At 40.6% G+C, this 27,992-nt stretch overlaps 1 protein-coding gene across 3 annotated transcripts; it reads right to left on the bottom strand.

The window, feature by feature from the left end:
• GNE (glucosamine (UDP-N-acetyl)-2-epimerase/N-acetylmannosamine kinase) lies at window positions 1-26,683 on the bottom strand. Of its 3 annotated transcripts, XM_065744261.1 has the most exons (12): window positions 26,557-26,683; window positions 20,782-20,990; window positions 18,689-19,140; window positions 17,282-17,434; window positions 16,650-16,862; window positions 15,489-15,576; window positions 11,173-11,383; window positions 7,447-7,576; window positions 4,391-4,612; window positions 3,326-3,508; window positions 2,550-2,666; window positions 1-1,233 (listed from the first exon to the last, which is right to left on the bottom strand). In XM_065744261.1, exons 2-12 carry the CDS (start codon window positions 20,943-20,945, stop codon window positions 998-1,000), a joined length of 2,169 nt encoding a protein of 722 aa, XP_065600333.1. In that variant the 5' UTR covers window positions 20,946-20,990; window positions 26,557-26,683; the 3' UTR covers window positions 1-997. The 3 variants fall into 3 exon arrangements, with proteins under 3 accessions (XP_065600333.1, XP_065600334.1, XP_065600335.1); XM_065744262.1 differs by lacking the exon at window positions 26,557-26,683 and having other exon boundaries at window positions 20,782-22,583; XM_065744263.1 differs by lacking the exon at window positions 26,557-26,683 and having other exon boundaries at window positions 18,689-18,901; window positions 20,782-20,866.
• Window positions 26,684-27,992: the final 1,309 nt, after the last annotated feature.

Below are 27,992 nucleotides of genomic sequence, written 5' to 3'. Positions count from 1 at the left end.
GCTGCTCCAAGGCCAATGAATACCTTGACTGTGAGGATAAGGCTCAGATTTGACTTTCCATCCTGTGAGGTGTTGGTGAACGCAAGACATCGCTGACACTTCACCTGCAGCCCCAGCACTGGTAAGGAGATGCACTATGTCACTGTGCAGTGTATGAGATTTCTCAGAAGGCAGTCAGATGTACCACATTACTGGTTGTCAGATAACTGGCCACCAAAGAATAAAGTCCCCTCTCTGCTAATTTGGGAGACAAAAGTGTAGACTACGTCCCTTGAGCATATCCGATAAAGTGAAATTAAACCTCAACAATAAAATTATTTTACTGCAGGCTGTAGCCAGAACACAAAGGTGCTCCCTGCTACACTTGTCAGTTTGGACTGCTCTGGCAGTCTGCAAGCTCACAAGACCATTGTCTTTTTCCTTCATATGCAAAGCTTCTAAAATGGGACTCTGCCCTCTAAAGGTGATATAATAAATAACCATACTTTCCAAGTCCTTCACAAACCACAACTTCTAAATGGAGCTTCTTTCTTATTTCCACCAACAGAAACTAACACCTGCTGTTGGTGATTGTATATATTTACTTTGTGGGTGGAAACCTGTAAATAGAAAAGCTGGTCACATTATAGACTTCTCATTTCACAAAGGTGAAAAATGAGAAACGGATCCCCAAGTATTAGTTATAATTTGACACAATACACATATTCCTTACCATACATTAAGATATACTCATAAATAATTCAGCTATGCTTAAAGCAACATCTGGGCTTGCCAACAGAGGCGATTAAAATCAACAGAATTGCACAATAGTTTCTATGAAGTTTGATGAAATTTAGAAAAAATACAAAAAGGTAATACCTCAATTAGGAAATGTTGAAGTAGTCACTAACTATTCATTATTCTGATTCTGTAGCTGCTCTAGTCAAAGAAAGATGTTGGGCAAAGTATTCCCTCCACCCATAAGGAATAGTTTCATTTCTGTAATTCTTCCAGGCACCTAGTATATTCTACGGGTAGTGTAATCCAGTACCAGGCTAGCAGCTCCAAGAAGAGCAGGGTCTGCTAGATTTGAGACCACCACATCCACATTTTTAACAGATGACAGAGCCTGTCGGTGTATCACATCTTTGACAGCATTAACATAGTGGCTGGCTAGGACTCCAGAAAGGATCACAAGGGAGGGGTTCATGGTGTGCAGAATGTTTACAACTCCAAGTCCCAATGCTGTACCAGCTGAAAAAAAAAATATATTGAAAAGAAATTACATGGAATGCTCCAAGCAGTACAAACACATTTTCGTAAAATAGATCTGCTAGCAGCAAATAACTCCATATTCAGAAATGTTTTATTCCATATAGCAGCAAGTTTTGAGTTTATGTTATCAGACCATATTAGTTTGTCATTAATCTTTCCTTTGAAAGGAAAAAAAAAGTTCAGTAAAGCATTATTCCATGATATGGATGTGAAAGACCAAGCTGTGTGTTACCGCACTTGTACTGTAAAAGAAAATAGCAAAGTATTATTCTAACTTCTCAGTGCTAACAGATGTGTATGAAGAAAGGCCAACGGCATCCTGGCTTGTAATAGAAATAGTGCTGCCAGCAGGAGCATGGAGGTGATCATCGCTCTGTACTCGGCCCTGGTGAGGACACAATTTGAGCACTGCACTCAGTTTTGGGGCCCTCACTGTAAGAAATACATTGCAGTCCTGGAGCTGTGAGAGGTCTGGAGCACAAATCTTATCAGGAGCAGCTGAGGGAGCTGGGATTGTTTAGTCTGGAGGAGACTTAGCAGTGACTTTATTGCTCTCTACAGCTGCCTGAAGGGAGGTTACCATGATGTGGGGTCAGCTTCTTCTCTCACCTAACTAGCAATAGGACTATAGGGAATGGCCTCAAATTGTGCCAGGGAAGATTCAGGTTGGACACTGGGAAATACTTTTTCTCTGAGGGAGCAGTCAGGTGCTGGAACAGGCCACGCAGGGAGGTGATGGAGTCATCATCCCTGGAGGCGTTCAAGGACTGTGTGGATGCTATAGTGAGGGACGTGGTTTGATGGGAAATATTGGTGATAGGTGTAGCTGGACGGGATGATTGATCTTTTCCAACCTTGGTGATTCTATGATTCTATGTTTCAAGCTAGTAAAACAGTAAATTATCCCATGTAAAGTAACAGGTGAATTGCTTTTGCTTGCTCAGACAAGACATTCACTTGCCTACAATAAAATGTCTTCCCAGATTATTCAATTTGAAGATCTTGAGACCTCACCTTTTTTTTTTTTTTTTTTTTCTTTTTTCCCCCGCTTAAGACCAAACTGATCTTTTCAGGAACTCTTAATCTTATTTATTAGTATTGAAGAGTCTCTGTTCACCTGCTCACATTTTCCCCAACATTTGCATTTAACGTTTCATTACAGCTAGTAATTGTACAGATAGAAGTCCTCAAATCTACATTAGCATCGCTTTTGAAGTGTTACAGTGCATTACCATTTCTGTATCCTCAAAAATCTAATCATGCTAGGGTTTTCTTGCCTCTGGCTATCTTCTTACCTGTTCTGAGAATGCTTTCTGCCTTTGTGTTTCCAAGTTTAGCTGCTTGAATGAGATGTGCAGCACTAACAACTTCCTCGTTCTTCATTGACATTCCTTCCACTAAAAGCAGATCCTCTGTTTGAAGGGGAGGAGAGAAAGCCAAGAAATAAAAAAGGTGATCTCTTAACTCAAGAAATGGAGTAAACAGGCAGTTAAGGTTTCTGTATATCTATTTACATATGAAGTCTGAAACCTGAGCTATCGATCCTGCCCTGAATTTAGCAGTAGTCACAGTTCAGGGAACTGTTTGTAAAGGAGAGCATCAAATTCAAATGCAGTAATTCACAAGTCTGATTACCTGCACCAAGCCTTCATAAAATCAAATATAAACATTATCAACCTCAGTCAGTAGACTGATAAACTGTTGCTGAAAGATGATGCCTGTGAAACTCAACAGCTCAAAGAATGGCTGTCAAGTTGAAAACCGTACTGCATGCTTAAAAATGAGAAACTGAACTCTGCTATATTTTTATTGCAACTTTGAAGCCACAAGTTCTAATGGCTTGCCAGCATACTGCCAAAACCAGAAAAGAATTGTATGGTACTATGCAGGCTATTGCAGCTCCTGCACTGCCTGTACACAAGACCTCCTAGCTAGCTCCCTCTGTTCCTGTTGTTGTCTCCTCCTAGTGGCAGGTCTGTTTTTTAAATGTCTTCTCTGAATTTATTTTTTTTTTACTACACTGAAGTTTAGGAATCATTTAAATGTTTTAAAAAATAAAATACATAGATACCATCATGCAGTTTCTTAGCTTCTCTCTGTAATGCTGTTCCAGAGGCATATGCTTCTATACATCCTTGGCTACCACACAGGCACTCTGGTCCATCTAAAGATACTACAATATGGCCAAGCTCAGCAGCACAGAACGAACTGCCATGGATCAGTTCATGTTGATGAATGATTCCACCTCCAATTCCTGCAAAGATAAAAAAAAAAACCAACAAAACCAGCTAATAGTTTTAAAAGGTAAAATGCAGTTTTAAAAGGCCCCAGTTCCATAGGACATTGAAACTGGCTTATTCTAATAAAGATTGTAAAAATGTGTATCCATGGTTTTCTGTACTGAAGCCCATAAATGACCGTTATTTGACAAACTTCTCCACGCTCAGCATGCATACTAAGGAAGCTTGTAGCTATCTCCTGTTCCTATGTAACAAAATCCTGCAATTTCTTCCAAGCTTCTAAAATCTACAGGTGATACTGCACTGCTACAACAGATGTTTTAAGCTTGTGGGTCATGCCCTTTTTCTCAAAGCTGACACCAGAAGTGGCCTTAAATTTATTTATTTTCAGAGATTTTCATTTCAGATGTTTTAATACTGCATTTCAACAGCTGTTTAGAATAACCCTAGTCATTTGGAATATTCTAAATGCTGTGGTAAATGGTCAAAAGGTCTATATGCTTAAAAAGAAAAGTCTACATTTACATACGATATATCACCTGTCTTACTCAGTTCTTATCTAGTTATTCTACATACATACCCCGATCTTGAACCTCTGCAGACAGATGAGAAATAATTTAAGACATAAAGCTGAATAAACTAAAGCTACTCTAGCGTATTTTGAGAAACTGTCTTGCTACCATTAGCAGAACTTCATTTATCAAGAAAGACATACCATGAAAAAGGTTTTATTTGCCTGAATAAAAGTATAAATAGATACAGTGGTACAAGGATTTGTGGTTTAAGAAGTTAATATCAGGATTTTACAGGTGTTTACACTTTTAAAACCAGATGAGCCCCTGAATGACAGTCCTGGTGTTATGGTTTCAGTTTTCACTGAATTATAACATACTCACCTGTACCAGTGATAAGTGTTACAAAATTTTCTATTCCTTTTCCATGACCAAATTTCCTTTCTGCTAGAGCAGCACAGTTTCCATCGTTGTCCACCCAGACTGGCAAGTGCAGAGCATCAGATATTGGGGTTCTGAGATCTACAGAGCTCCACTCTTGAATGAGTTTTGTGGAGTGAAGTACAATTCCTTCTCGAGGGTTTACCCGTCCACCTGTGGAAATACCTAAGTCCCAGAAGTACAGGAGAAAAAAAGGCAGAACTAAGTAATCAGTTTTTCATTGCAATGAGAAGTGTTATTTCTCCTATTAGTGTTGAAGCAGAGTGGTAAAGTAAAAAATTCTGTGTATCATTGGCAGTGCTACTACTGACATCTAAAGAGAATTCACAGAACTTGACTGCTGTAATCACAGTACACCCAGTATCTTTGGGCTAACTAGATGGGGAATGATTCACATTAGTTAACAGAGTTAGTCTTCCTGCTTCAACCAAGACTGCAGCAAATCTTTGCATTTCTTTTTAGTAATGTACGAAAGGCAATACCATAGCAAACTGTGTAAAATGCACTGTTAAAACTGAACAGTTCAGTCTGCTGAATGGAATCATGGCTAATAATCATTACCATTAACCAGTTTTCTCTAGCTGGAGAGGCTTCCAAATCTCATGGACTCTTTCAGGACCTCTGAGGAGTAGGCCACTCTGTTATAGAGATTACTAGCTCTAGACACCGCACTTTGGATATTTTAGCCATCATTCTTCTGCAGAGATTATATAATTCTGTAATTTATCTAAAGATACTCAGAAAATCCTTATAAAAAAAAAAGGCATTCATTGCTAACTCAGCACGATATCATTAAAACATGCCTTTACTTATACTATCACCTGCAATAACTAATCAGTGCTACTGATACTGGCTCTAGGATTAAGTCTAGTAGTTCTAAGTTTTTACAAGACACAACAGAAAACTTGTGTTTATGGTTATTAGCCTTAAAGAAATAACTATAATTTAGCAAATTAATTATTCCCACAAAAATTACATGTCACTCTCTAAAAAGAAATCTTCATTTCAAATAACATTCTGATTCAAAATATGAGACTGAATGAGGTGAGTGTCAGTTAACAAAAGTAAAAGAATCAGGTAAGAAATGTATCTTATTCTGTAGCAAAACTTCTCCCTTCTTTCACGAGCAACTGAACAGTGACAGACAGTCATAAAAGGAAGTGGGCTCACAAATAAATAGGAATGTAATTCTGGAATTATTAAACAAACAAAAGGAAACTTTCTTTTCCCCCCATATAAGAACTCTGTATATTGGTTCCTGTAACACTATTATCCTAATTCACCTAGGTGATGATAAAAAGTTCTTAGATATTCGGAATACCAACTAATGCAGAGTTTGTGACCACTTCTACAAGAAGCGTGAGGCTTTCAAGACGCATCATCTAGGTGTAGTAAACTAGTCTGGGTGGTTAAGTCATGGGTACTATGTAACAGGTAGTTTGAAAGATATGAAGAACTGACATACATCTTCTAATTGACCCTGTGTACTTAACACCATTGTAACTTTTAGGGTTCAAAACAATTTTGATATGATAGATTGAAGGGATGTTATCTGGCTTGAGGAGTGGGTCCATTAAACGAGGACAAGTGTAAAGTTCTGGTTCTGAGCTGGGGTAATTCCCAATGTCAGTATAGACTGGGGGATGAAGAGATCAAAAGCAGTCCTATAGAGAAGGACTTAGGGGTGCTGATGGATGGAAAACGGAACGTGAGCCAAAAATATGTGCTTGGCATCCCAGAAACGAACTGTATCCTGGTCTGCATTAAAAAAAAAAGTGTGGCAAGCACGGCACCGGAGATGACTGTCTCCTTCTACTTTGCTCTCATGAGACCTCACATAGAGTTAGGTGCCCAGTTCTCAGTCCCCAGTACAAGAAAAATGTGGGCCTGTTACACTGGGTCCAGAGCAGGGACACAGGATGATCAGAAAGGCCTGAAGAAACTCTCCCACGAAGACAGGCTGAGAGAGTTGTGGTTGGAGAAAATAAATGTTTGGAGAAAACACTTGGAGAAGAGAAGCTTCTTTCAGTGTACATAGGGCTCTTATAATAACGACTGAGAGATTTCCTACCAGGTCCTGTATTGACAGGAAAAAGGACAGTGGTTTTAAGCTGAACAAGGGTAGATTTACATTGAATGTAAGGAAGAAAATTTCCATGATGAGGGTGGTGAGACACTGGAACAGACTGCCAAAGGAAGCTATGGTTGCCCCACCCCTTGGGAATGTTCAAGGCCAGGTTGGGTAAAGGACTTTGGGCAACATGAACAACTGTAAAGTATCCTTACCTATGGCAAAGGTGTTGGAACTGAATGCTCTTCCAGGGACCCTTACAAATTAAACCATTCTATGGTTCTACTACAGCATAAGCAAAATAGAAAAGAATGAAAATGAAAAGGTTGCCTTTCTCTCCATTAGCTGCAAAATGGATCTAACATTATTCAGCCCTAGTACAGCTGAGAATTATGCTGCACAACCAATCCATGCCATAAAGGCTTAAAGGCAACAGAGGAAACTGAACTCAGCTTAAGCTGCTTCAAGAGCTGCTTCAATACACACAAAAAGTTCTGCAGGAAATTCTGAAATCTATTTCTATATGCCACAGACTTCAGATATATTTAATTTAGAGAACCTTTAGAATGTGCCATTCAAATTCACAAGTATAGAGACCACATAATATACTACAAACGGCAATTCTTTGCGGTAACATGGGAGCCCCTACTGTAAGCTTAATCATGCCAAAGGCTAGGACTTGGGCACTGTTAAAACTCAGCAGATCACCTTCCTGGCTGTTACCAGCTAGGGCAACTTCAGTATTTATAGTCAGCTTCCCATTTCCATAAACAGTTCATTTTTTCCATGTGTGGTAGAAACATAATGTAAGAGTTCAAAATACACAGGATTAGTTTTAAGTAAGTGCTTTAAATTAGTCAGTAGTGACTTCATTACATGCTGAAATTCTCAGATGAAAAGACAAAGAAGTTAGTATTCATTAACTTACCCACTCCCAAAATTCTGCAGTTCAGATTTACTGCCTCTGATGCAGCTTCTATACACATCTTTAGAATTAAATCTAATCTGTCTTCGTAAGTTTTAGGGTTGAGCTGGGTATACTTCTTAACTATTTCACCCTAGAAAATAAAAACCAGAAGTGTTCTCTATGGAAATGTACTTTCTGATTAAATTTTTCTTTAATTTCAACACAAGTCAACTTAAAAATTGATTTTTTTTTTTAATGCAATATACATCTTAGATCTTAGTGCTACAGAACACTGTCCTCAGATTCCTGAGGACTCTGGGGGACAAGCTTGCAAGAGGGAGGCTTTACGTTCTGTTTTTCAGACTTCACATTCTGCTTCATCTTCTCCTAGCGGAAATGCAATACAGATGGAAATGTGAATTGCATAAAGAAATATTCCAGGGACTGCTGGAAATGTTGTTAGGAGTAAACTGTGATACATCAGTAAAGTTCAACTCAATATTTCAAAGTTAAAAGACAACGAATAATAATTGCTAAAAAGAAGACAGAATCCACACCACTTTAGAAGGAGATGTTTCTAATCTGACCACATGGAAATTTGAATGGTGTTGTTGACATTACTATTTTATGCAATAGCTAGCATTTTGTTGCTATACCAGTCAGAGAGAAGTGCTTGAAATTTTAATGTACAAATTACTATCCTTTCAGAAATAATCTTTCTTCTAAGTGGTTATGACTGTGAGTCACTGGAAATATTTCTGGAATACTACCTACTGTGACATCTGATGTATGTGGGAGAGAGGACGAAGGAAGAAGAGACTATTTTTAAAGCTTTTGAGTCATGCAGTGGTAGTAAAAGAATTAACTATGCACATCTGAACCTGTTTACAAAGGAAGTAACATTAATGTAATGATAATATTGCAGGACAAGTCTACGAATATGCAGAAGATGCTATTTTGTTTAGCAACACAGCCCTTTCTATTAATATAATGAGTACTCTACAAAATACGCTTAAGTGAATAGCATTTGTTCAACTAAGGACAAAGGAATAACAAAGTCAGCCAGTCTATATGCAAGACATCTTTTATATTCTTGCCTTTATCCTATATTTTATAATTTCATAGAATAAAATTATTAATAATTAAATAATACAATAAAATTATTAAAATAATAATAATTAAAATTTTTCTATATATTCTAATTATTCTATATTCTTAATGAAGAAAACACCTGAACTTCGATCTTTTTGAGCCTTAGAACTGTATCAGCATCAACAACAGTATTTTCTGCTGTCAGCGTTACTTTAAATGATGTTTAGTTTCCTCTCTACTTCTGATTTAGAGGGGAGGGAGAAATACAGTAAGTTATTTTGTAAGACTAAGATGCAGCAAAGCTCAGAAGACAGCAGCTTTCAAAAGGAGCACTTCCTGTATTCTTGGAAACTATTCTTTTATTCATGAAAACCTCACCTTCATCTCTGCACTTGCTGTTAAATACTTAAAACTGTTGTGTTAATTTTATTATGAAGCTTTGATTGTTTTGCTCTAACATTCCAACATTTAACTTTTATAAATGCCACTTCAAACTACATGCTGCAAAACAGCATTTTTTTCTAATTCAGTTACTTTCATGCTTGTGTTGGCAGAAGCCATGGCATTAGTTTGGCTGCTAAAAAAAATTACACTTTCTTCCAGACCTTAACTGCTAGGCACATACTTTCAAGTGAATACAAGCATTCTGAACTATAACAGCCCTTCCCATTTCTTCAGGGAAGATATTTTGTCCTTCTTGCTAACTATGTCTGACTGATCTAGTCATCTGGAAGCATACAGTACAAAAGCAGGGGTAATTCTCCAACACTATAGAGAATAAAAGGCAAAAACTTCTTCACAAACTTTAATCAAATCCTTACAGTGCTGCAGAATTCAAAACTCTGTTATTTTGTTTTCTAAAGCAGAAGAACAGATGTATGAATGAGATAAAATTCTTCAGTCTTAACTATCTTCTCATTATCACCTGGGTAATAATTATTTCCAGTATTTTTACACCATACCTAAATAATATTTGTATCATTATTTGCTCCTATCTTGAAGCTCACAAGTTCAAATAGATGTTCTGTTACTCTGAAATTCTAATTCTGCAAAATCAGCTGATGATCATGGGTGTGTTTACTTGTTTCAGTACAGAACACCTTTGCAAGTGATCTGACACCAGACTGATACTGATGCTGTCTTGGTAGCCTCACTTGCTGTCTTTTAGGACTTCAGTTTTCATTAACTTTCACCAGCTGGGTATCTTCACCTTGCTAAGTCAGTTTTCAAACATTCATGATATGTAAGAAGCAAAACTATGCATGCAATTGCATCTTTATCAGTGCTATGGCACAGACAAAGGAAAGCTTCCTACTGTGTCACGTTACCAGACAAATAGGATGGTGAAGTTCTGGGCATGGGTACCATTAACTCTCCATACACACTGTAACAGCTGTAATTTCAAGCCTATTTCAAAACTAGTCTCTACTATTTATGTGAAGACATCATACTGTCCTAAACTACCTATTCCAGCTTTTGAATTTCCAGCTAAGTTGGATAGTAAAAAAAACCCTTTAGAATAATTTCCACTCTGTAGTTTTAATCCATTGCTACTTCCTCATACATGTGTTGAACTGATTTTTCTTCTTGCAGAAGAGGCTTGTACACATCTGAAGGCCTTCTTACAGTCAATTTTCTCCTCTCTGGACCAAACAATTCTAGCATCTTCAACTATTCCCTGTTTTCTAGGTCTGTAAACAGTGTTCTATTTTTCACCTGTTTCTTTACAAGTGGTCTACAACTCTGTGGTGTGATGTCTTACACCAAATGCTTTTGCATTTAAGGCTTTTTACTGATCATGCTTCTGTGTAGGAAGATACTAAGATTTTTGATTACTACTTTTCTTCTCCAGGTAGAAGAAATGCAAAACTCTGTATCTTGTGACCACCCACCACCTCCTCTGAGTAATTTGCTTTTATAAATACTGTTTGTTACTCAAAGTGGTTCTCTGCATCCGTTACATAGCCATGTAAGTCAGCAAAAAAGGAACGAGTCTGGGTATGGAACCTTCCCCTCTTTGTTTACAATTAGAAAGCTGCATGGTGAATTCAGGCAACTTTTATAGGGACCAACAGATCAGGAACTTGTCCTGTAATTCTAAGATCATATGACTTTGCACAGAAGGTATGCAACTAGGACCATGCTGTTTCTTTCTCCAAATCTTCTACATCCTAAGGATGTCTCCACTTGTTCATAAGTTCATAAGTTCATAAGGTTGGAAAGGACCTATAAGATCATCTAGTCCAACCATCCTCCTATCACTATCCCTACCCAACTACTAAATCAAATCCCTCAGCACCTCATCTAAACGCTTCTTGAACAGCGCTAGGGATGGTGCCTCAACCACCTCCCTAGGCAGGCCATTCCAGTGCCTGACCACTCTTTCAGAAAAGAAATGCTTCCTCAGGTCTAATCTAAATCTTCCCCGGCGCAACTTGTGGCCATTACCTCTTGTCCTGTCATTATTTATCAGGGAGAAGAGGCCCACCCCCTCCTCACCACAACCCCCCTTCAGGAAGTGGTAGAGTGCAATAAGGTCTCCTCTGAGCCTCCTCTTCTCCAGACTAAACAATCCCAGCTCCCTCCTTGTTGATGTAGGGAAAGAACCACAAAGCCCAAAAAAGTTTGCAGAATAGCTAGAAGGATAATATTTACCTTCATACTGACAATTGCTACTCGGAGATTTGTTCCACCTAGGTCCACAGCCAAAGCACTCTGTGTCTCTAGAATATGGTCTATATCTTGAGAGATGTTGTCTTTGACAGGAGGAAAACAGAATTTCTTTTGCAATGGCTCTTTGAGGTCAATAGATTTAAGGAACTTCAAAATCCTTGGAACAGCATTACCATCACCATATATTTTTGAGCTGTAATATGAAAAAAAAAATCAATTTAATTGGAAGTAACAATGCAATCTGCAAAGCTTTTTAAATGACAGAAGACTGTAATATTGTACCATCACAAAATCATGATATCACTATTCTGACAATATGCTGCACATTGGACTAATCAGGTATACTGTGGTATATGGTAGACGGAGTACAGTAGCTTGAAGATCACACAACAGCAGATTGTGTAAGCTTGACACTAGCTTCATTTAGGAATACAGAACGTGAGATGTAAAAAACTGGGAAGTTTTTCAACAACAACAAAAAAACCAAATAAGAGTTCAATTAAAGGCCCCACATAATAACAATCTAAAATTACAGAAACTAAGTTTATGAACATGCTACACACTCAGACAAGATATACTTAACACAAATATGACAAGTAGTAATCGTAATAAATGGTATGTTCACAGAATCACAGAAATGTAGGGGTTGGAAGGGACTTCAAGGGATTATCTAGTCCAACCCCTTGATAAAGCAGGTTCCCTATAGTAGGTCCCACAGAAAAATGTCCAGACAAGTTTTGATTACCTCTGGAAAGGAGACTCCACAACCTCTCTGGGCTGCCTGTTCCAGTGCCCTGTCACCACCATGATAAACAAGTTCCTCCTTGTGTTTGTATGGATCTTCCTGCACTGCAATTTTTGCACAGTGCCTCTTGTCCTGCTGCTGGACAGTATTGAAAAGGGCCTGGCCTCATCCACTTGACTCCCACACTCAAGATATTTATAAACAATGAGATCCCCTAATCAGTCTTCTTTTCTTTAGGCTGAAGAGTCCCAATCTCTCAGCCTTTCCTTATGTGGGAGGTGCCCCAGACCTCTATTCATCTTTGTGGCCCCCTGCTGGACTCTCCCCAAAAGTTGTCTTTTTTTTTTTGTAAATGAGGAACCCAGAACTGGACACAGTATCCAGATGTAGCCTCATCATGGCAGAGTAAAGGAGAAGGATCACCTCCCTTGACCTGCTGGCCACACTCTGTAACGCATCCTGCGATACACTGTTCTTAACCACACAAGTACAGGGCTGGTTCAACCTGTTGTCCACCAGGGCCACTAAGTCCTCCTCAGTGCTTTGTCAGCTCCTAACTTGTACTGATGCATGTAGTTATTTCTCCCCATGTGCAAGACTCTACACTTGCTCTTGTTAAATTTTGTCAGGTTCCTCTCTGCCCAACTTAACAGCTTTTCCAGGTCTTGTTGAATGGTAGCACAGCCATTTAGTGGAATGCCAGCCACTCCTCTCAGCTTCATATCATCAGCAAACTTGCTGTGTGAACTCTATCTCTTCATCCAGGTCACTGATAATAATCAACAAGACTGGGCCCAGTGCCAACCCCTGGAGAACACCACTAGTTACAGGCCTCCAACCAGACTGTGCCACTGATCACAGCTACTTCAGCTCTTTCAGTCATCCAGTTCTCAATCCACTTCACTGTCCACTCATCTATCCCACATTTGCTAAGCTTCATTACAAGGATGCAGTAGGAGAAAGTGTGTGTGTAAAGTCTTGCTGAAGTCAAGGTACACAACATCCACTGCTTTCCCCTCATCTACCCAGATGGTCGTGTCAGAAGGCTACTAGATTGATCAAGCATGATTTGCCCTTGATGAATCCATGCTGACTTTGCCTGGTAACCTCCCTTTCTTCTACTTGCTTGGAGATGGTATCCAGAATAAACTTCACCACCACCTTCCCAGGGACAGATGTGAGCCTGACTGGCCTGTAGTTTTCTGCATCCTCCTTCTTGCCCTTCTGAAGATGTGACACCGACTATCCTCCAGTCCTCAGCCACCTTTCCCATTCTCCATGACCTTTCATAGTTGATAGAGGATGGCACAGCAATCACTTCTCCCAGCTCCCTCAGCACTTGGTGCATTCCATCAGGACTTGTGGATTTGTGTGCATCAAGTTTGCCTAGACAATCTCTGACCAGATCTTCATCAAACAAAGTGAAGTCTTCCATTCCCCAGACTTTCTGTCTTACCTCCAGTGTCTGGAATTCCCAAGGGGCAATCTTAGCAGTAAAGACTGAAGTAAAGAAAGCATTTGGTAACTTCACCTTTCAGTGTCCCCAGGGCACCCACTTCTGTCAACAGCGACCCATATTTTCTCTAGTCTTCCTTTTGCTGTATAAATACCTAAAAGAATTTCTTCCAGTACTCCTTGACCTCCTTTGCCAGTTTTAATTTCAAGTGGGCCTTAGCATTCCTTGTTGCATCCCTACATTCCCTGACTACGCTCATATATTTCTCTCTCACAGCCAGAACCTTTTACCACATTGCACAAACTTTTTTCTTCCATTTGAGTTTTTCTACCAGCTACTTGTTCATTCATGTCAGTCTCTTGCCACCTTTGCATAATTTCTTACTCTTAGGGATGCACTGATCTTGTTGGGAGAAGTGGTGCTTGAATGTTAACCAGCTCTCTCGGGCCTCCTTATCTCCCAGTGCTCTAATCAAATGGGATACCTCCAAGTAGGTCCTCAAAGTGGTCAAAGCTAGCTCTCCTGAAGTCAAGAGTAACAATCCTTTTCAGTTCCTTGCCTCTTCTATGCAAAGTCCCGAACTTCACTATCTCACAATCACTGCATCCCAGGCTGCTCCCAACCTTCACATAACCAACCAGCCCTTCCTTGTTGGTAAGAACGAAGTCTAGCAGCACAGCTCCCCTCATTGGCTCCTTCATGATCTGGCACAAAATGTTATCTTCATCTCATTGCAGAAACCTCCTGGACCACGTGTACCTGGCAGTGCTGCTTCTCCAGCAACTATAGGGGTGCTTGAAGTCCCCCATTAGAATCAGCACCAGTGACTGTGAGGCTACTTTCAGCTGACTGCAGAAGGTCTCATTAACTTCATCCTCCTGATTAGGCAGCCTGTAGTAAACATCCACAATGGTGTCACCCACATTAGCCTATGCCTTAATTCTCACCCACAAACTCTGCACTCATTCATCATTCATCCCTAGGTAGAGTTTGACACATCCCGGTTTTTTCTCACATAGACAGCAACTCCTCCACCTCACCAGCCCATCTTTCCTAAAATGGACATATCCATCCATTACAAAATTCCAGTCACGCAAGCTGTCCCACCGTTTCTCTGTGATGGCAATGAAATCACGGCTCTGCAACTGCACATAGATCTGTCTCCTCTTGTTTATTCCCCATGCTGCATGCATTGGTATACAGAGACTTGAGAGAAGAAAAGGGAGCAAGGGTCCAAGTGTCCCTAGGGGGAAGCAAGGGGATCCCCTGTAGGTATACACATCCTTGAGGCAGCTGGCTTTCTGGCTCCTGTCATGAGACACAGCTGATAAACATCTGTCACTGTTCTGGTTGGCCTGGTTCGTTCCCCAGTTGATTGCAATGTGGCTTTATAGTCTTTGATTCTGCCCATGTTCTGCTTTATTCCACTTCAAAGAGCAACAGGGGATAGTAGTCTGTGCTCTTGACAGTCTTTGGCACCCTTTCAACAATGTCCCAGATCTTGGCTCCTGAGCAGACCTCTTGAGAATACCATTCATTTCAGTTTGCTACAGATAAGTCTTATCTTTAAATATCACTAAACATAAACAATATCTGACTTTCAGTACTTCAGTGTTTAGTTCTGTAATAATATACTGAGGTCTTTAACAAATATACTCCCAAGTTTTGTCCTTAATTAAACATATGTAATATCCTGAAGTTTTTAAGAGCTCAATTGTTTTAGAACTGAGGGTCAGTACTGCATGAATAGCAGTGAATACACCCAGCAGCCTCTCTGAGAGTTTGCAGTCATGGCTCTTCATGTATTACTGGAAGCCAATCCAGCTACGAAGTATTGTGTCCTTCAAACAGGTGTCAAAGGCAGACAGTGAGATTGTTCTTCCCCATACTCTGTGTTCTAGTATGCAACAAGCTCTCTTCATCATTCTAGTCTAAACTAATATATGAATTTTCTCCTGCATTTTGTTGGATATTGAACTACCGGTTAACATCAGATTAACAAACTAAAAACTCTGTGATCAAATATGATCAATCACCTCTTGATTAAATGCTTTTTCTCTACTCCTTCAACACCCTTTCAGAGTGAAATGTACTTACCATGGATACTGCTTACCAAACTGGAGCTGTAGTGCATGCAGAATTTTATCCTGTGTGTCAGCATCACGAACATGAAGAACGTTTTCACCTAGATGGCAAGAGTTGACAGTACAGGACAAGTCACCTACTTAAATTATGTCAGAGGATAAGAACTGCCTTAGAAATGAAAAAGGAAGTGATTATTTTCATTTCCTCTGAGCAAGAGACTCCAGCCAAATCAACATTATCCTTCACCTTTTCTGTGCCTGCCCTTGCTCCCAAATAAGGCAGTGGTGACTCTTACAGTATATTACCATGCCTTACAAAACATGTAGGGTAGAGTACTACTTTTCAACAGAATTATGTAAGTGCAATGGAAATCATGATGGTTATTTATGTCATATCTGAATGACTGAAACACCAAAATACAGTTGATTCCTAACATGGTGATGAGTAGCTGTTTTTAAAGTTAAAGTTGTATACATGAGAACATGGAAGTAGCTATAACTGAAAACAATTAGTTGCCTCTTCTGGTAAATGGAATGCACTACAAATGGAAATTATTGGCCCCTCACTACAAGAAGGACATTGAGGCCCTGGAGCGTGTTCAGAGAAGGGTAACAAAACTGGTGAGGGGTCTGGAGCACAAGTCTTATGAGGAGCGGCTGAGGGAGCTGGGATTGTTTAGCCTGGAAAAGAGGAGGCTCAGAGGAGACCTTATTGCACTCTACCACTTCCTGAAGGGGGGTTGTGGTGAGGAGGGGGTGGGCCTCGAGAGGGAATGGCCACAGGTTGCGCTGGGGAAGATTTAGATTAGACCTGAGGAAGCATTTCTTTTCTGAAAGAGTGGTCAGGCACTGGAATGGCCTGCCTAGGGAGGTGGTTGAGGCACCATCCCTAGCGCTGTTCAAGAAGCATTTAGATGAGGTGCTAAAGGATTTAATTTAGTAGTTGGGTTGAGATAGTGATAGGAGGATGGTTGGACTAGATGATCTTATAGGTCCTTTCCAACCTTATGAACTTATGAACTTATGAAATAATATTTAACTTGTCTACAGAATATTATGTTGCACTGACACTGCAGGATGGTCTCTGTAAAGCGTTTGTTTTGCTTAACTACATGACAAAAAAAAAAAGCCTTCAGAACTACAAAGAAATTTAAGTAGTTACACAAACATTTACCTGTTTCTCTTCCTGTCTGACGTGTCCCCAAGTTGATGACAGGTGTGCCAAATGCTCCCACTTCTCTGACACCACAACTGCTGTTACCAATCATGCAACCAGCATGGGCAACTAGCTGAATGAACTGGTCAAATGGAACATGCTTCACTGCACGAAAATTGGGATGATGTTCAATGCCCTTCTTTCTCATTACCCGAACCATCTCTTTGCTTCCTACAAAAAAAAAAACAACCAAACAAACAAAAGACATGAACAAATGAATCAAGCTCACTGAAAGTCTCAACACACAAAGAAGCTAATAGCAGTCTACTGTATTGTCACCTCTGAGCTGTTTTTGTTCTCTTTCAGACACATAAATTTAAGTTTAATCACAAAAATCATTTCAAAAAATCCAACAATTTTTCAGTTAGTGTAGTAGGCATTACACAATGCTTCCATACAGTTTCTCTTAATCTTCCTTCCCACACTGGAAAGCTGAAATATCCTCTGGTAATTTGGACATGGAGTTGCATGCTGAGATCATGCAGCTACTTCCATCTAGCTGGAGATTTCAGGAAAAAGCATTCTGTATGAACCACTGTATGTTTTACAACCAGTCATCCATCCTTCTGTTAAGCAGGCATTTTACTCACCTGCATCTACATTGGGGAACAGAACAAGTGTTCTCTTGTTAAAGGAAATGAGTGCATCTAGTGTCAGTTCAAACATCTTTATGGAATGTTTAATATCTGTGGTTACAGGATGTTGCAGAGCAACTATATAATCTCTGGGTTTAACATCTTCACCTGTTCAAGTGGGAAAAAGAAGAAAAGCGTTTGTTGTTTTTCACTGGCAGAGAATAGTAAGAGGAAGGAGTGATGCGACAGTCTCAATAGTCAGGGCAACGAACAGGGTATCTTACAAGTACAATTCAACATTACAATAAAACTCAACGAATAACAAGAGGATCTAGCTTATTATTTGCCTCCCTAGACATGACTCATAATTTTTACCTCTTTAAAGCTCAACATGCTGTTAACTTGCAGGCCTAGATCTAAATCTTTGCAGGTCTAAACCAGAGCTGAGAGCTGTTCTCACATCTCTAAGTCTGTAATAACATGAAAGCTCTGAAGCTGCTCTTAACTTTCACTGACAGCAGCAAAAAAAAGAATCTACCTGAAAGGCTGCTTCACAACAGGAGATGAGTAGGTTTGATCATTCTTACTGTGATTTGTGACTCTCATTATCAGTCAGGTTTTATGTCAGTTCTCTGTCATCATCCGAAGACTTTATTCCTAAAGCCATACTTGTTTTTGCATATTTGTTAAACAGCTAATCTGCTAAATAGCCAGCTATTGATCTAGTAACATTCTGCTTTCCAAGTACACAGGTTACTGTGCCATACAGGAGATTGCTTTGTCATATGTAATAAGAAACTGGAAAAAAAAACAACAAAAAAAACAAAACCACAGCATTTACAGGAAGCACTTTTAAGTAAATTGATTCAAAACATGGAAAGTGTTCAGCACATACAGTCCTGCTACAATAAATTCTGCAAAGGAATGTTCAGAATATAAATTCACTCTACTCTTTTTTAGATTAGTCCTAAATAGTTCTGATTCTGTTTTGACGCATTCTTTACACCATAATAAGTGTCCATATAGGAAAGAGTCTATTTTTAAATTGTCTAGATCAGAGAAATTGCCTGTTTATGAAGGTTGTGGGTTTTTTTGTTTTGTTTTACTTTGAAAAAGGAACAGGTTTTCTGCTAATACAGATTTGTAGCTTTTCTTGCACACAGAATAAGGCCAAATATATATAGAGAGGAACGGTAGATACCGGTAGCAAATACACCCTTTTTGTTTGTTTGCTCCTTCATTAGAAGAAACAGTTTCATAATAATCTCCAATTAAACCCGAACCTACTAGCAATAAGTGTTTGTTTCCTGTACATTTCTTAGAATCATTGCACAACAGATTCCCAAGGCACCACAGATAAAGAACTCAGTAAACGAGTTTATCTAAAGTCATACGAAAAACATGAAGAAGTGGATTGCTCACCCAGCCACATGCGTATAACACTCATGTAGTCTTTATTTTTGGCAGAGAGAAGCTTGTCATACGAAGGACAGCCTGCTAGAAGGATGCGATCATGGTCTTCACACATGGCTATCAAATGCTGCTCTGCACTCCTTGTGCAGCACACGTGGTAATGGGCCAGTTTGGTTATAGCATGTCTAATGGAGTCATCAATGGTCCCACTGACTTCCCCACCTTCAATGTGGAGAATGCGAATATTCATGAGGGCTGCAGATGTGGCTAGTGCCAAAGCATCAAATCTGTCACCATGAACTATCATTATGTCAGGTTTCAGGCGGTTCAGGACATCTGGTAACTTCACTAATGCAAGGCCCACTGATTCCACCATGGCTGCCTCATCCTCTCCTCTCACAATAGTGTGCAATCTTGTATGAATATCAAAGTCATCTTGTTCAATCATGCGATAAGTGTTACTGAAGATGAGAGAAAGGGTTAGAGAAACAGAACTAGGACTTACAGCAACACAGCTTGACAAAATAATTGCATACTAGAACAGTTGTACTATGTTTAATCAAAGGCCTGCTTATCAAGTCTCCCTCACTGAGGACACTAATCTTGGAACACACTAATCTATACAAAGATCATCCCTCCTACTCCAATTCCATCAAGTTTTCTAGACACCTTTAATAAAAAGTTTTGTTGAGCATGTTCTAGAACTCCCAGTAATTGAACTCTTTATTCATGTCTTTGCAGAGTCTATTGGAAAACAGATATGGCACATTTTCTTTTCTGAAAAGCTGCGTCAGTTCTTCACCAATATACACACTTTGCTGGATAAACGTATAAATACAACAGAAAAAAAGAATGAAAAGCTGAAGGCTGCTGAGACTGAGAAAAAAAATATTTTCCCATTTTATCTTCAACCTATTTGATACATTCACAATCAAAAGATTACACTTATAAATTAATTTAAATCAGACTGAGACAATACAAAATCCTCTGTATTTTGTATTTGAAGCAGGACTGGCTTAGTTTTCCAGTCTGATCAGATGCTAACCTGACAAGAGTTTCTTTTGTTTGTTTTTTTAAATCAGGTTAGTTTTAAGGTATTGAATTCATCTTTCCAAGCTAGAAACAGAGTGTTTCTTGTATACTGAGTATATAAACAGTATACTGAGAATGAGCAGGAGTCACATTTCCTCTCTTAGCAGTCTGAAATAATAAAACTTCCCATGATCTCAGAGAAAAATCACACTTTTTGATAAAGTGATAAAATTGCTAATTGGGAAGTCCAGAAAGTGATTTTACTTGAATAACATTGATAAAAATTTAACAATGCTCAAATGCTGAGACCGTTATACTAAAACCTTACTTCGAGTTTCAAAGTGTTTTCCTATCAGTTCAACTTTCTGAGCCCAATTTGATAAGGCACCTGGAGCAAAACCAAACAGAAACAGCCCCAGCAAATGTATGTATGTTCTTCATTCTGACTTCTTCCTTTCCCCTAGGAGACAGGGGAATGCTCACCTGGCATACATAAATTTCTTACAAAGAAAAAGATCAGGAATAAGACATTCCATCTTCCCAGGCAGATAATCTGACTGCTTTCTTACACAGTATTATGAAGGGGACCTTAATCTCTTCTGCCAGATGATATCTAATACCACTACTGCCTCTACCTCTAGTTACTCATTTTGTAAGAGATCACCCTATGCTGCTTCCTTCCCCTGCAATCCTGGATGTGAGAACTAACAGTATTTCCCTCTCACACCAGTTACATAAAGACTCCATCCAGTAAGTATGTAAATTACAAGAACTTCAACTTAGAATTACTGCAAGTTATCTTTCTGCCATGAAAACTCAAAGCCTTAACACATTTTCATTTGACTATTATCAGATTTGGAGGTAAGTTTGAATGAGCTGAATTTCTCACTTCATAACAACCCTAGTAAAAGCTGAAAAAATGAAATAGAAAGTATCTGTAATGTCTGAAAAATTATGTTTAAAATTTTGGTATGTGCTTTCATGATGACAATGAATCTGTGGCCTAGCATTCATGACTGTTCTGACAATGCAGCAGAAACAGAATGGGGAGATACAAAAATCCACCTTACCCATAATCATCAATCAAGTGGGAACCAAGCACAACAACATCAAGCTCAAAGAACTGTGGTTCTGCCTTAATACCAAACATAATGGGAGCTAATTTTGAATAATCAGCGCGGTTGCAAGTAGCAACACAAACACGAAGTTTGTGGTTGTTTCCATTCTTCTCCATTTCTACTTTTTGTTTCTGTTTTGAAAGATTCTTGAAATACAGTTCCTGAAAAATAAATAGAAACCATTAGTAACAATCTTTATAACAAGTAAATGGCACACTTAATGAACAGCATACATAACTACAGACCAGAAGTACAGACGCATATTGACTTACCCACTGATAACAGACAAATGATACCTTACAGTACTTACAATTAAACAATTCTAGAAAACAAAAAGTAGGGTTGTTTTTTTCATTTATCTAATATACACTATTTTAATACCTTTTCTTCTATGTGAACAATATTTAAATATTACAAAATTCAACCATAACTCTTAAACTCTGGAACACTGGAAAAGGGAACAGGCAATGTAGAAAAACTACAAAGCTGTTGTCAATTTGTGCAAGTAGAAAACTGGATGGGCCAAAGCTCAGCTGAAACTCAGTTTAGCTACCACCACCAAAGACAAAATGCTTTTATAAAGACATCAACTGCAAAAGGAAAATTCAGGAGAGCCTTCACCCTTTATCGGATGTGAAGTAAAACAGAGTGATGAAAGATGATGATAAGGTTGAGATACTTAATGACTTTTTGCTAGCTTTTATTAGGAAGGCCAATTGTTCCCAGGATACCCAGCATCTTGAGTTGAAAGCTGGTGACAGGGAATAAGATGAAGCTCCTATAGTCTAATGAGAAACAACCTATGACATCTTTTTAATATTCATAAATTCATAAGGCTGGACGAGATTCATCCATGGGCACTAAAGGTGGCGGAAGCACTCACCAACCCACTCTCAATAATTTACCAGTTGATGAGAAGTCAGAGAATGTGACTCCAGTCTATGAGAAAGGCAAGAAAGATGATCAAGGGAACTACAGGTCTGACAGTTTCATCTTGGTACTGGGAAAAGTTAAGGAGCAGATCTGCTTGAAAGCAGTTAAATGCAGGCACAGAACAACTGAGAGATCAGATGCAGCCAGCATAGCTTTATGAAAGGGATGTTTATGAAAGGGAGTTTCTGCCCGAATAACCTGAACTCCTGTGACAAGATGACCCACTCAGTCATGTGGATGTTGTCAACCTAAATTTTAATGAAGTGTTTGACAGTATCTCCCACACTATTCTCATGATGAAACTGGCTACTCGTGGCTTGGACAGGTGTACATTTAGCTGGGTGAAATGACTGGATGGGTGAGCTCAAAGAGCAAATGGAGATCAATCCAGTTGGTGGCTGGTCAGCAGAAACATTCTCCAGGAATCCATCCTAGTGCTAGTTTTATTTAACATTTTTATTAATTATCTGGATGAGGGGATCAAGTGCACCCTTGCTAAGCTTGCTGTTGATAAAAACTTTAGCAGAAGTGCTGATTTGCTTGAGAGTAGGAAGGGTTTCCAGAGGAATCTCATTGGACTAAGTCAATGGGTCAAGCCCAATTGCTTAACATTCAACAATACTCAGGGAGTTGAAGTAAATCTAGCTGGAAACCAATCACCAGTGAACCAATTCTCAGAGCTCTATTTTAGGGCAGTTCTCTTTTATGTTTCCTTAATAAGTTGGATGCAGGACTCAAACTAAGTGAGTTTGCTGATGACAAAACTGTGAAGAACAGTTTATTCCCTTGAGGGCAGAGAGAACTTGCAGAGAAACTTCTGTCAAACTAGAGTTCTGAGCAATTACAAGCCACAAGAAGTTGAAAAAAAGCAAGTGCCAGATTCTGCACCTGGGATAAGGCAATCCTGGATATATGTAGACTGGGGGATGAGAGGTTGAAAAGCAGCCCCATAGAAAGGGATCTGGAGGTTCTGACTGATGACAAGTTGAATGTGAGGCAGCAGCGTGCCCTGGCAACCAAAAGGGCCAACTGTACCCTGCGTGCATCAGACGCAGCACTGCCATTGGGTGAGGGGAACAGCTGTGTGGTCTCAGCTCCAGCACTGTCTGCAGTTTTATGACTCTCTCACATTGTGCCCACATCTATTTAGACAGCATCCAGAGAAGGCCTACAAAGACACTGAAAGGTCTAGAGGGGAAAATGCATGAGGAGCAGCTGAGTTGTGCTCAGCACAGAGCAGAGGAGATGAGAGGAGCTCTCATGGCAGCTGCAGTTCTCACAGGGAGCAGAGGGACAGCACAGAGCTCTGCTCTCTGGGACAGCAAAAAGGCCTGAGGGAATGGCATGGTGCTGGGGGTCAGGAAAAGGGTCTGCACTCAATGGCAGTGGGCTTGGAATGGGCTGCCCAGGGCAGTAGGCACGGCCCTGAGCTGCCAGGGATAAAGGACTATTAGGACAACTCCTGTTTGCACTCAGGAGCTAGACTTGATCTTTGTGGGTCCCCTTTCAATTTATGAATGGGAAGTACCAGGTCCCGGTCGCAGGTCAAAACAGCTGCCCAGCAGAAAAGAACCTCACGGTTCTGGTCAACAGCAGATGGAACATGAGCTGACAGTGCGCTCAGGTGTCCCAGAAGGCCAATGGCAGCTTGGCCTGTATCAGAAATAGAAGCCAGTAGGAGCAGGGAAGTTACCGTCCCCTTGCAATGGTGAGACCACACCTGGAATGTTGCATTCAGTTTTGGGCCCCTTGCTACAAAGAGGATATTAAGTTCTAGAGAAGTACTCAGAGAACAGCAATAAAGCTGGTGATGGGACTAGAAAACAAAGAGCTACAAGGACTGAATGAGAGAACTGGGTTGCTTAACCCGGAGGAAGCTGAAGTTAGACCTCATAACTCTCCAGAAACATCTGAAAAGAGATTGCAGCAAAGAGGGTGCTGGTCTCTTTCCTCAGGTGAAAAGTGATAAACAAGGAAAAAGCCTCAAGTTGTACCAGGGGAGGTTAAAGTAGATATTAGGAAGAATTTCTTCCTCAAGAGCATGAGCAAGCATTTAAACAGGACACCCAGAGAAGTGCTGGAGTTCCCAGCCCTGGAGGTATTTAAGAGATGTGTAGAAGCATAACTAAGGGAGATGGTTTAGCAATCAGATTTGGTAGGCCAGATTGCTGATCAGGCTATACGATCTTGAAGGTCTTTTCCAATATAGATGATTATATAATTCTAAACAGTAGAATGTATTTTCCCTATGCAAACTGAAATTTCTAGGTTAGAAAATTACTGGCACATTAGTAAATCAAAGAAAAAAATATTCTAAAACTACAGAATTGAACAAACTCCTATGAGATACATTCACTGATACACTCTGTGAACAAAAACTAAGTTCTTGCTCAAGTCAGTTTATGCATCTATCAAACACACTTTGGTGGAATATAGCGAGTTAAATATTGACTCCTAATCCCTTTCATGCTAAGTTGTAGGCCAAAGTACATCAAGATATTAAATAATACAACATTAGATTACAGTAAGACAACAATTTTTGGGGTTAATAATGACAAGAATCACTGGTGGATCTGGAGTCTATTTTTGGTTGCTGTTTATTTTTAAAAGAGGGTTCTTGACAATTAAAAAACCCTAAGAACATATATGTATATTTACAAACAACATCAGCAGCTAATGTAACATGACATTTACTCTAATGTACTCTTGCAACCTGTTAAATAGCTGATTAAACTTTGTAATCATGTTTAATGTTTACCTATCCCAGGTTTACCATTTTACTTTGCTCTTTTCAGTTGCTTCTGCAATTGGGAAGGAAAAAAACCAACCAACTAACCAAATAATAATAATAAAAAAACAACTTCAGAGAGGTAGAAAAATCCATTAAAAAATACACAGGAACCCAAATTACACTACTGCATCCCTTTCTCCCCTCAACAGAAACCACCATTTTAGTAGCAGACATCAGACAAGGTATGTTTTTGCAGTTCTCCTACTGGAAACAACCAGATTTTAAATAAGTACTATCCTCAGGGTATGAAATCTAATGCTGCATCAGATTTTCACTGCATTTTAGAGGCAAGTAAACTGGAGGTGACTTTTCCCAGCTCAACACACAAGGATTGCTCATCTATGACACAGACATAGCAGCATCAGTCTCTCTACCTGTTTTGATAGCTAGGGAAACTCTTCCTAACCAGATGCTGTGCAAGCATGACAGTAACAGTGACTGTCCAATCTCATTCTCCTTTACATTCAACTTTTTGTTTTTACAGTGTAATAGAAATTTGCTGTGGGGAAAACAGAACTACTTCCACAAGGTCTTAGCCATGATGGAAGGCTCAAATTTTGTACTTTCAAGGTTAGAGGACAGTCTGTGGTTACACGCAGTGCACTACACAAATAAAGCAAAAGAAAGAGGTTTTCAGCTTTCTCACATTCTGACATCGAAATAATTTTCCTTTAGTAGCATCTCCATTACTGATGCAATTTCATAAGCATCCCTCCACGTCCATCTTATAAACAGGAAAAAATAAAACACACACATTTTCCAGTAAACTTTTAAAATCAAGTCCATTAGGCCATTATAGCACCCTACTCTTATGATATTTAAAAAGATAATCAATTTTTCCAACTTCTCCCTGATTTTCATGCATATTAGATTTTGTCACATATAACAACAACAAAATATTTTGCACAATGGACATGTTAGAACTATCTGAAATCCATCCCATGTCATCAGTGGTAAAAGGTATTTCTAGTTTCCACTTGCAATCCACTAGAGCTCTGCAAAACTATAACTGGCACAGTCATGGTGATTTCTTTTTTTCATAGTGTAACTCCATCAGCCACAATTTACCTTTGAGAACGAGAGAAGAGTGGCAAAATGCAACAACAGCTGCCATGACTGAGCTCATCAGAAACGGCATTTCTCACTCACCCTTACAAAATAACAATGCCAACCACCTTAAGTAGAACAGATTCAACCCGGCACCTCAGCAATTTGTTCTTATGACAAATTAAGCTGAATTCTATAAATTCAGCCACAAATTAGTGGATGGAATTTGCTCCACAGTGAGACGTTACATTTGTTATTATCATTTGAACCTTGCTTAAAAAGTACTGTGTTAATTAAATCAGTGGTTTACACTTTCAGATGATAATACCTCAAACAAATTAGCTATTTCCTCCTGGTAAAACTTCCGCATTTACGTGTTTGGGTAACGGCTGCTCTAATTTGATCCCATCTTTCTTTTTGTCCAACGGGCTATAAATATTTTAAGCGTTCACTCCCTCAAACTGGAAATGGGAGAGAGAGCGCTCTGCTTGCAGGCTCCCAGAGCCACGTAAAATCAGGTCAGGGTGCACGTTACCCTTTATCGCCGAGTGCAGCCCCCAGACGCATCACTCGTGGGGTCAGCCCCAGCAGCACCACTGCTTCCCCAGCTCCAGACCAGCCCCTCTGGGAGCCGCTTCAAAGGAGGGCACCCTAGCTCCGCACGTGTAAAAATATCTGCGAACTCGAGTGAAACCACATCTCAGAGGTGAAACCTCCATCCCTAACGCGTGCCTTCTTAGCCGCACGACCGACGTTCCCACGAGAGGACACAAACGCGGCACGGCACAGCCCGCGCACAACGCCTTTCAGCTCCACTCGACACTAAGTTCCGGGCAGCCCCGAAGAAGAATTATTTTTAGTACCCTGCTCAACTCTCTGCAGCACAAGTTTAACAAACCGAGCCACGCGCAGGCCTCGCCGCGGGCAAGCGTTCCGCTGCAGCGGCACTGACGTACGTCCTCCCGAAGCGCTGCGATCCGACCCGGACGGCCCCCACGCGCTCGCTCCTCCTTTCCCCGCCGCCTCACCGGGGCCGCTTCCTCCCCGCGCGTCCGCGCTCATCGCCACGCGGAACCGCCCGCACACGCGGCCGCCCGTCTGCGGCAGACCCTCGCCCTCCCCCACCCCCGAGCAGCACCACGCGACGCATGCGCGCCCCGCCCGGCGATGCTCCCGGCGGCGGCTGCCCGCAGCCCTCCCCGCCTCGCTGCCCCGGTCCGGCCGCCCGGGTACAGCCCTCTCGGCGGTCACCTCACCCGGCGGCCGTCTCACGCCGCGCCGAGGCCGCAGTGGCGGAGCAGCACGCACGAGCCCCGCCCACGGTGGGCGGGAGGCCGCCTGTCGGTGGCGGCTCGAGCCCTCAGAGCGGGGGGTGCTGAGCGACGGAGCTGCTGTGTCTAATAATGAGTTCCTGGGTGCGCCACGGTGCGTTAGTCCGGCCACGACCGCCTCTATTGGCTTTCGTCTTGTTGGCTCCACCGGCAGCGTCGCGATGCAGCCGGTTTAAAACCTGCCTCCAGGCGTTGCTCATCATCTGTGTGTGATCACCTTCCGATGACTGTAAGAAACGCCCCATTTTCTCAGGCTGGGTCTGGCCTGGATCTGGGTTCAGTTCCTCAGCAGCACCTGCACACGATGTTTTGCTACGGAAGCACCTAAATAAAATGATGCAGTGACACATAATCCTAGCTGAAGCTCCTTCACTGCTGTTTTTCTCTCTCTGATGGATCTATGATTAGAGCAGCTGAACCCTGAGAAACTGACGGACTGATGTGGCAGGGACATCCTTCCTCAGACACTTACACAAAATACCAAGCTCACGTCACATTAATCTATTTGGCACTGACAGTCCTTCAGTCCGAAGTGTATCTTTGTTCATCCACCTACAAGGGCTGCTCTCCTCCTATTTTATGATATTGGCCTACAATGTCAGAGGCAGATGTTGGTGGCATGGCAGTAGAGGTGGCACTATCCATCAACATCCCATCGCATGTTGTTGCCCTGTCCTGGATGGCTGCAGAGGGGCACTATGACACAATGGTGGCTGACATGGAAGTGTGTATGAAGCAAAGGTACATCACTGAATTCCTCTGTGCAGAAACAATGGCACTCACTGGCATTCACTAATGCTTGGTGAACTTTCATAGAGACCAAACAGGAAATGTCACACACTGAGGTGGTGTGTGGTATGTTTCAGCAGCACTGACTGATGTAAAAGACAAACCATGTTCCAGATGGCCACACACAGCTGTCACACCATGAAATGACAAGAGTTTTGATCAGCTCATCCATGCAAATAGGTAAATTATGATCAGAGACAAATATTGGCTTCTGTGCTCTGGAAATGATGGTTGCAATGTCAGAATAGCACAAAAACTACACTAGTTGGGTC

The sequence above is a fragment of the Cyrtonyx montezumae genome, unplaced genomic scaffold (assembly GCF_038088225.1).
Source record: "Cyrtonyx montezumae isolate F1298 unplaced genomic scaffold, pur_monq_1.0 scaffold_30, whole genome shotgun sequence".
In the NCBI taxonomy this organism is placed as follows: domain Eukaryota; kingdom Metazoa; phylum Chordata; class Aves; order Galliformes; family Odontophoridae; genus Cyrtonyx; species Cyrtonyx montezumae.
This window is presented reverse-complemented; position numbering and strand designations above follow the sequence as displayed.